The following is a 10753-nucleotide window of genomic DNA, read 5'->3' on the forward strand; positions in this document are numbered from 1 at the left end:
TAAAAAATGCATCAATTCAGCCCACTGCTATTGTATTTTTTGTGTAAAGTTTTTCAGGATAAAGATATAATCTTTCTTATTACAAGGCGTGTTTTAATTGTGACAAAAATGCATGTTCTGATACAGGCTTACAAGGTCAATTGGAACATACATGAGAAAAATACATAAAGAGTTCTTGTAATAAAACGTCCATTGGCATATGTATTGTATTAGGAGTGTAATACGAGAGATTCATGTCCCAAATATCTATGAAATGAACGCTAATTCCTGAAAATGTCTCACGTAATAGTCTTCGAAACTGATAGTAGAGCACATCACTTGCAAGCCATCCAGTTATTTCTCCCTTGCTGGGACCACGTTCTTGTTTCGGATGTGGGCTTTTGATAACAAAAACTGATTCTGGACACCGTTTTCGGAATTTGATTATTCCTGCACGAATGTTTTTAAGACGAGTTTTATATGCCTCTTTGGTCCAAAAATCATAATGGGCCCATGGACTTATCATGATAATGTAATCGCACGTGTCATTTGGTAACGAATCCAATTGGTCAACCTCGAATTTCCCAAAATCTTTCAATTCCAATCTGGAACTCAAAATGTAAGGATGGAACCTAAAAGTCATGTTTATAATGTCATTTTGTACATATATTGATCCTACTGAATAAGTTTTTGGAAGGCCTAGGCCAAAGTAATAAAGTAATTTTTCACACCACTGTCGCGTCGTTGAATCACCCATGAAAATAAGATTCTTTCCTTTTATACAAACTTTAATCTCATCAGTGGTCCATAATTTTGCATTGCATGCAAATGAGTGCCATGTACTGTTTTCCCAGAATCCGTCACTCAAAGGTTCTGGTATATCCGGTCGGCATTTTTGTAGATTTAATGAGTTTATGACGGATTCGATTGTGAAGTTTCCATCTATTATTAGAAACAAATAAATAGGTAAAAAAAAGCAAACAGTTTTAAATAATACCGTATATACAGTAATAATTTAAGACGACTAACATTATTAACAATAATAAAAAAAATAGGCCTAATGATTGATTTGTTATATTTTATACGGTATAGGCTACTGTTGAGAAACGACCCTATAATATAGTAAAATTTACTTATAGAAATTATATGTGTAAAACAATCTATTGGCCGTCATGTTCGAAGGATACTACAGTGTAATAATCGATAATAATAACAAAGTGACAAAAATGAACAATGGAAAAATAACCGAGGATTGGAAACGACGAAGAAAGGCTGAACATCTTACCTTTGTGCCAGAAAATAATTATTTTGCTAAAAAATTATCAAGTCAGTGTTATTAAGCGTTTGTTAGTTTTTGTGCTATACCTTATCAAATATTGTCAATATTTTGATTTCTACCTATCAATCTATTTTGTTGGCAATAAAAAAAAGGTGAAGTACCTAGGCACAACATGGGCATGAGAAGCAGCAGATACGAAAGAAATGGAAAGATCGCGAGGAGGACTGCATCCCGTTGTGGGTATCCTTAAAAACAATAAACTAATTATTGAATGTTAAGTAATGCATAAAATAAATAAAGGTACACCTTACTTGTTTCACTTTTCAATTGAATTGTTCCATTTTGAAGTGGAGCGAAATTTGCTTTTCTGAAAATAAATAATAAAAATGTCATCCAAAACCCCAACTATTATCATGATCCACAAAAATGGTATCATCATACGCTAAGGACAAAATGTTTGTGCCGATTTACCGTCAAGACGCGTGCGCAGCCCTGGAAGAAATATATCGTAGCACCATTCTTTTAAATGTCTTACCGTTAATTGTATATTTTGAGTTCCTATTTATGTCCATATATCGTAAAAATTAACTTTTTCTCAATAACACGAGTCTACATAAAATATTAGACGAAGACACTACAAAAGCAACACAATGTGAGAATTCCGAAAAGGCCACTGATCAATCTCAGATAAGGTAGTATAATAGGCCTACATACTCCAAGTATCGAAATGCACGCCATCGTGTCAGGATTCAATATTTCGACATTAATTATTTCATCATTAGGAGTCCGAGAATAAATTATTCAAATTACTTAGTACAGTGAAAGGAGTAGCAGAGTATTTAGTTTGTAGTAGGTAAGTGGACGTACCACTTCAATGAGTGCGGCTGATAAAAACGCGTATAATGTTCACTAAATATAATGGAATTAAATTTAATATTATAAAGTGACCATGTTAACCACTAAACTAAGTCAATACGTGATGAAAATCTGTATCTCATTAACCGTTCCCTAGTTTTTCGTCGAACAACTGTTTTTTGTCTTTTTGTTTTTTCCTCCGGAGCCTGACTCAAACAAAATTTTTGGCTAATGTTCTTCTTTACCGGTATTTATTTTAAAGGTAATTTGGGTTTCATTTGCAAATGTCTTTTAAAAATACAGTGAAATACGTAGCAATATTCAATATTATGCTTTAAAATATTTTTGGCCTACTGGTCTTCACAGAATGATTATTTAAATGATACTCCTGGTCCATAGGGGGTGATGTTCGTCGACGTCCAGACCTCCCCCATCACCCTAACATGTTAGAGTGTTTTTGAGCTGGCAAAGTAGTGTACAGATGTTAGGTAAATGGTGAGCAGCTTTTTTTCTTCTTTAGGAGTGGGGGTTTAGGAGTGGATTTTAGATGTGCTCATATTCAATCATTGTTATTCTAAATGTTTTAAACGACAAATAAATGATATAATATCAGTGGCGGATACAGAAATTTTAAATAGGGGGGGGGAGGCAGTGAGGAACTTTTAGAGATGGAGGGTTATACGACCTTATCCCCACGCCCCCCCCCCCCCATGGTTGGGGCTGAGGTAGGAACATTTATAATTGTGGTGGGAAATGCCACTCTGAGTCTTAAAACACGAATATAATTTTCTTTTTACCTCAATTTTTTTAAATTGACAAATTTAGTGGGGGCTAGGTCAGCAGGGCGCCCTTTAATCCGCCACACTGGATATAACAATGATATGTCCCACAGTCGATGTCAGAGACACATTATGCTGTTATGTATCAACAAAACCCTTTTTGGTTAGAGTGATAGAGCGACCATTTGAGGTCGGGGACCCTGTGGACCGCCTCGAGAGCACATAGGCCTTTACGCCACTGTTCACAATTCATTTATACTTGTGTTATTTATACAGGAGTTTCCTTCTTTCTGCACTCCCTACTGCAAATATCTGGTCTCGCCCCAGTACCTCACCGCTGCTCACAGCCTCGCAAGGCCGCCGAAGGCGTCCTTTTTGCGAGTATTAATAATAACAACAATCTCATGCTTATGACATGCTAATAAAAATGCTTAAAGGCCCTACATACAGAACATCTGTATTCTAAAAAACGGATAAAATCGTAATATTCTCCAGTAGTCTAGCTTGATCGTAGTTAGTATTTCCAAGAGGACAAATAAAACTACCGCAACTGACAAAAATAAGCATAATTATTAGTGTGGCTACACTGAAAACTCACGTTGTAAAGAAGTCGCTATGTGTGGTTCGTATTGAAGAATATCTTACTTCAACTTCAGTTTTAGCAGGCTTATATCTTGAATGAAAAGCGTAAAACGATGAGCATGGCAAAGTCGGTGGGCGATCACAAAGCATCACAAAACTTCCACCGAGCGCCAGTGGATTCGGGTATTCACATTTATCATGCCAGACACCTCTTGTTTCTAATCTACATAACGACCTCTCTAAAAGCTCTCCATCTTTAAATTGTCCTCCCCATACTTTGCGGCCTGCCCTGTGCCATATGTCATGTAGAAAAAACTGAACAGCCTCGCTTGTAAGCACAAGTTTGATGTTCAGTGTCATTTCTCCGTGCCAACCAGCGAAAAAGACTAACTCATACGTTCCATTTTTATAGTCAATAACTTTTCCTGCAGTAGCAAACCTCTTTCCAGTTGAGACGACTGCGTACCAAAAGTCACCGCCCTGGACACGATGACGACCGTTTGCGTCGCGTGCTTCGATGATGATGCTAAAGAACTCGCCAAATACAATTGGTTTTCCGTATTTAACTGAGAATGTACTCTTTGTTGGATCTGTGTATCCCATCGAGCCAACTCCATCAGTGTTTGTAAATACCGGTAAAACTTGATCTTCTCGATGTTTTGCTTCTGTTTCCGTAAATGTTGGAAACATATGGACTGTAGGTCTACCCTTTAAATCAGACTTGGTTGGCCAGACAGTCTTTGGTACTTTCAATAGACCTGTATTTCCATATTTATTAATGATACCCTAAAAGGAAGTAAAAAAAAATCATGCTAATATTAGATTGTTCTTGACAAGGTATATGATGATGTTAAAGAATATTCATAGGCCGCTTATGGCAGGTAGATAGTTTGATTAATAAAAAAAATTGATGGACTTATGGCTTGTAGCAAGGGGATTTCTAGCCTCTTCAGCAAAACCTCCTACCACAAACATAGGCGTAGACCCCGGGGGGGATGGAGGGGATATATCCCCCAATATTTGACAAGGGGGGGATGGTCCATTGTATCATCCCCCCCCCCAATATTTTGACTATGTATGGGATAAAATGCAGCTTTACACACTTCAAAAGACTGTCACAGAAATAATTTGCACTGTCTTATGCGTGTCTCTTATACACATCTAGATGTGTATAAGAGACAGGTGTTATTTATACCCACCGAAATGCATGGTGGGAATACAAACAATGGGACGCCCCTTACGGCTGGATCTAAAAAAAACTTCAACCAAACTTTCGTTACCAAGTCGTCGCGTATTTTGTTGTCAATTCTCAATTAAAAAATTGTATTCAATTGTACAATTAGTACAATTGTACCCAGACAGTGACAACGGTGAATACATAATTCCTTGGCGGAGGTAGAAATCATTGCTATTATCTAAATAAAACACACAATTAAGCCTATGGATCAGTATAGAAAACAACAATAATATAGGGTAAAATCGTATGGCCGGACGGACGCACTAGTGATGAAGTTTTCCTTAGTGGAAAAAGAAGGGCACCGTGTGCGTCTGGATATACTTAGCAACAGAAGGGCACCCTGTACGTCGGGCACGAAGTATATAAAACTTGCATGGTTAAAAAGAAGGGCGCCGCCTACGTCGGGCACGATTTCCGCCTCATTTTTATACCATGCGAGTGCCAGTGGCGTATCTAGCAGTATTAAAATGGGGGAGGAGGCGCGACCAAAATATGAGGGGGGCCCCTTGGATACGCCACTAGCGAGTGCTCTATCTTGTGTTTCTATATCTTTGCCCGCATTTAGTAGAATCAGTTTCGAGCGGTCTTGCGCGTTCATTGTCACAACCAGCCGTTGATGTGCCTGTCGCCGGCCCACACCGCGGTTCCGACCCTGGAAACCCGGGGCCTGACGACCCCACACTTAACTGGTGTAGTCACGCATTTAAAATCTCTCAGGTTGGTAACTATGTTTTTCTAATGATGGGTCCACATTTAAAAATGGGTCCACTTTTAGAAAAATAGGTCCAGATTTCTCATATATATAGTTAATTTGATTGGTTCATGTAAAGAACGATTTTCATTGGTTGAGCGATGACGTGTTTGTTTTTTGAATAGTCTGAATCAAAACGAGAATAATAATAAAAATAATAATAATGATTATGATAATAATACTGGTATAAACGTAAGTGAGGTCATATAATTTTCGTATTCGTTTTAGGTATATATATTTTGAAGAAATAGCGTTATTCGAGGGAAAAATATAAGCATGGAAACTGAAAGAATTGCACGAGAAATCAATTCAACGTTTGTAGCATATAAACTAGGCAATGATATGGAATATATAGGGGATATGAACTGTAATTTTTTCAAATAGGCCTATTGAGAAAAGATATATAAAGCGTGCGATGAACATCTTTATAATTTGAAAAGAGAAGTATCGCTTGATTCAAATGAGAATATTAAGACGTTTTAACAAAGATGTTTAGTGATAACATTATAAACTGGGGTCGTATAATCACGGTTTTTGTGTTTGGAGCAAAGTTAGCCGTGTTATGTACAGATAGAAACAGAACTGATTTGATTGATCAAGTAATACAGAGTGTAGACAATTCGTAGAGACGGAATTTTTGGAATGGATAAATTTGAAAGGAGGATGGGTAAGTCACTCTTTTTTCGTGTTAACAATCATTGATTAATACATTCAAACTGAAATTTGTTTCTCTCCTTATACTTTATATGTAATAATATATTTTTTTTCAGAACAATTTCGATCAATCGTGTACTTCACACAATAGGATTACAGAGACTCATCTAATGAACGTTTCGCTGGGGATAGCGTCCAGTCTTGTAGCACTTTTTTTAGTATTCAAAACATTTTGTCAAGGATGATATGTGTGAAGTATATGTATGTCTCACCTATCTAAGTAGTTCTGAAAAGAACTGGTGTTGTTGAAGATCATCAAATGTAAGTTATTATCACTATTATTTAACGTTGAATCATTCTCAACAACAACAGTCCTTTATATATGTACTACTTTAATACATTTATTGTGTATTATAATACTTCTTTGAGCTCTTGATAGCCTTTTTTTAATGTTTTACATTGATCAACTTGATTTGAAATAAAGGTGTATACCGAAAGAAAAAAAATGACAGTAAAAACTGGATTACATGCATCTCACTCTCTATTTCACCCTGTCAAGAGTGGTCACTGTTGGCACTCTTTCACTCTTTATTTTTTTTAACACTTTTGCATTTAGAGAGTAGGTAGATGCTGACTACGGGCCTACAATTTTCCGTCGTTTTCTATACAATAGTCCGAAAATTCCATTTAGGCCTATATGCGATTAGCGCATTAAAAACCTGCGGGATTTGGGCATTTGTTTTTGCAGGATTCAATCGGTATTCCACAGTTAAATACTCTTTAATGACATCTGTACTACGGTAATTGCCCACTGAAGACAGCGGCGCAGCTAGGTGCGAAAGGGCCCAAGTGCAAGATCAATTACCGGGGCCTTTAATGTAATAGGGGAATTCCCTAAAGTTAAATTCCCCCACTTTTGCTACCAAGTCCTCAAAAATACACCGTGCACCTACCCGTATATTAAATATTTAAAATGCTTATTCCAGAAAGCTATAATTCTAAACCAAGATTATGAAGTCATTAAGGCGTAAAACAGTAACCAACGTCTGGTTGACAACAAAGGCGTAGTTTCAGTAATCAATGCTTACTCTTCTTTAAAAACCGAATAATATTAGGGCCCCGCTGGCCGTTTTTTCTTCAAAATTAAGTTGGAAATTATTTAAAATGTTTAAGTCTATTTATGAATGGGCCTCTAAAATAGCCACTAGCCCCCAGTGCTTTGCACGGCAATGCCAGTAGCTACGCCACTTACTGATAACATCAGTATGCCTAAATATATTACTTACCATTAGTAAGACAATAGTAACAAATGACAGAAACAATATAACCTTTGCTCTATGGCGATTCATACTACAACTATAATAATTAACAACAACGCCAAGACCAACAACAGCAAACAAGCTCCACTCGTCAGCAACAGTACAGTATAGAAGGAAGGACAGCAATCATATATTATTTCTTGAGAGGGCGACAGACTTTTTGTCCTTAGAGTTGTTTGAACTGATGCCACCGACGACTCGGCAAACGGTGAATGCTTACAATAATGTTTCTTTGTGACGATCAATGCCGTAGCCAGCTGTTGGAACAGTCCCACACAATTTTTTTCAAAGTTACCAACCATTTCGCATCGTGCGGGACGGTCCGCGATTTTTTTTTTTCGTACGAAACATTTGCATGAAACTTCACTCGGGCCATCTCGGATTGACTCGACTCGAGTTCTATGGTGGTTCAACTGTGTCATAATTACTACACGTACTACGCGTAGTACGTGTAGTAATTATGACACAGTTGAACCGCCATAGACCTTCTTGTATGTTAATGTTATATTAGTATAATATCTACAACAAAAGCTAGTACCCCCTTTTATAAAGTGTAGTACCCCCTGAGTTAAGTCCTACCTAGGCCCCTCCCTAAACTAGGCCTAGGCTGACACCAATAGTCACGCTTCACATGACGTTGATTGAAATTTTGAAAAAATTGGGAGGAAAAATTAAAGCATGGAATAAAAAATAGAGTGCATAAGAGAAATATTATTAAATAATAATTTTTAAAAAAAAATTATACCGGCATTATTGAACTTGGCCAAACTATCCTTGTAATGTAATTAATAATAACAATAATAATAATAATAATAATAATAATAATAATAATAACAACAATAACAACAACAACAACAACAACAATAACAACAGCAACAGCAACAGCAACAACAACAACAACAACAACAACAACAACAACAATAATAATAATAATAATAATAATAATAATAATAATAATAATAATAATAATAATAATTAAAGAAAAGACTGAGAACAAATCGATGTAGAAACCAGAAAAGATGAACTTTAGAAAAGCGTGATTCTGAACACGGCAAGGATCCTCAGGAAGGTCCTACTAGAAGTTTGACGAGACTTGTTGTCACCAAGCTTCAGGAATAACGTAATTCCATTGGATATTGATCCAATGCGCGATACCAAAAATTATAATAATAATAATCATTTCAGCATCGAATTAACTTGGCCAAAGCCTTTAAGAACCTACAGATACTATTTACTCGGCCTATATTTAATAACTAGTCCAATGGGAATACATTTTGTGTTATTTCCCCTTAACGTCGTTTTTTTTAATTGTTCTCTAAATTCTCCATTTTTAAGTTCCCCGTAAGGTAGGTTTTAGTAACATAATAATTAATAATAGTAATGAATAATAATGATAATAATCATTAATTAACTAATTGGTCTAAGCCTTGCAATCAAGAACCTGCAGATACTATTTACTATGCCTATAAAAATATTAATATTACTAGGCTAGGCCTCATTCATACATTCATTGATGCTCTGTCATTTTTCCAGGTCTTATGGCATCCAGTATTTTAGAGAGCTGCTTATTCTCAGCTCTTTTCTTAATTTGAAAATAACTGTCACCCTGTTTCATTAATTTGATGAAGAAACGCGCTTTCCCTTCCTCTTTGTGCTTTCCCCTGAAAGGGTATAGTTTTTAGTAGTTAGTAGGCCTAGGTAATTATGCACCTAGATTTAAACCCAGACCTAATTAAAAAAATAAAAATCGTTACAGTATGTACCGTACTCGCGCGAATAAGCGCCCCGTTTGAATAACCGCCCTTCCTAATGTGAAAATTTCCTTAAACGCCCCGTTTGAATTTGAATTAGCGCCCCGTCAGTAATATCACAAGATTTTTTTTTTAGCAAGTCAATAATCCAATCAATCCTGGACTGTTGTTGTTGGCATGATTTGAGCTGCAGAGTGGAAACACATTCTTTTTAGGTCAATATCAAAATGAGGATATTTCTCTTGGAAAGATGAGAGCTCCTATCCCTGGACTAGCAGTATTTCCAACTTAACACTTTTTACATACTTGTCTATACCTAGTCCTACTGCACTTTTTCTTTTTCCGACCTTTAACATATTATATCTGAGTTTTCAAGAGAAAATACAATGATCCTGCCATCCTGCTAATCTCAATCGGCCGATGGCCAACAAGCTAACCACTATCCACCACCACTAATTGCATCTGCTATTTTGCTGTTATGTAAATATTCACGCATTCTTGTCATGAGCCATGTTCTCTTGAGGATTATATTTTCCGCCTAACCACCATTCGTTCTGTCTTTTCCATTCAAAAAGTGCCTGTTGAATTTAATAATTTCCCATAAGAACCTCTCGATTTTCATCTATTTCCATAAGCAATTATCACTCTGTTTTCATAAGCACCCCGTTTAAATAAGCGCTCCTCAGAAAGTGCAAAAATATTTTAAGCTTATTCGCGCGAGTACGGTAACTCAAATTCAAATAACACTTTTCATCACTCGTGCAGCTCAATCAAATAGGGCCTATTATATATTTAAACGACCCATTAGTATAGCATGGTAACATAAATGAATTTTTAAAAATCAGACAGCAACGTTCTCTCAAAAGTTGTTTTGTAGACGTTTATCTGCTGGTGACCTTTTGACCTCCTGAATTCTGCAATAGGAGATTTTCGAGTCGATTTAGTTGAGACAGCCCGAGTGGAGTTTCATGTAAATGTTTCGTACGGAAAAAAAATCGCGGACGGACATAAATTTGTCACGCATTTAGCATAAGTCTGTGCGTGATAACGAATTCAAGGGAAAATGTATTTAAAATTAGAAGAAATTGGTTTTATTAAATGTATAAAGAAGGTCATGTAGCTTGAGTCAATTTCGTTTTCTCGTTCGAGAATCAACCCAGCCATAGGCGTAGATCCCGGGGGGGATGGAGGGGATATATCCCCCCATCATTTGACAAGGGGGGGGGTGGTCCCTTGTATCATCCCCCCCCCCAATATTTTGACTATGTATGGGATAAAATGCAGCTTTACACACTTCAAAAGACTGTCACAGAAATAATTTGCACTGTCTTATGCGCTTACAAAGATGAAAATTAGCATAATGTAATATTGTTGATAACAAAATTATTTTATCTGGTACCAATCTAAGCTCTTCTTTCCTTAGATGTTAGATGTGCTTGCAAAGAGAGCCACATTTCACACTGAAGGGTGTGTATAGTACGACATCAGTAATGTTATATCAATTCCAAGAATGTTTAAGGTTATATCGGTTGATGAGGAATTTATTGATTAGGCCTATAATAGCAAA

General features: G+C 36.5%; 1 protein-coding gene across 1 annotated transcript; it reads right to left on the reverse strand.

Annotated features, from left to right (window-relative positions):
• Nucleotides 1-72: 72 nt before the first annotated feature.
• On the reverse strand, nt 73-7514 carry LOC117115548 (NXPE family member 3-like). The gene is made up of 4 exons (XM_033259397.1): nt 7403-7514; nt 3491-4260; nt 1570-1625; nt 73-921 (listed from the first exon to the last, which is right to left on the reverse strand). The coding sequence occupies exons 1-4, from the start codon at nt 7463-7465 to the stop codon at nt 137-139; spliced, it is 1674 nt and encodes a 557-aa protein (XP_033115288.1). The 5' UTR covers nt 7466-7514; the 3' UTR covers nt 73-136.
• Nucleotides 7515-10753: the final 3239 nt, after the last annotated feature.

Source organism: Anneissia japonica, unplaced genomic scaffold (genome assembly GCF_011630105.1).
Source record: "Anneissia japonica isolate Jap-2015-1 unplaced genomic scaffold, ASM1163010v1 scaffold199_len4679917_cov187, whole genome shotgun sequence".
Classification (NCBI taxonomy): domain Eukaryota; kingdom Metazoa; phylum Echinodermata; class Crinoidea; order Comatulida; family Comatulidae; genus Anneissia; species Anneissia japonica.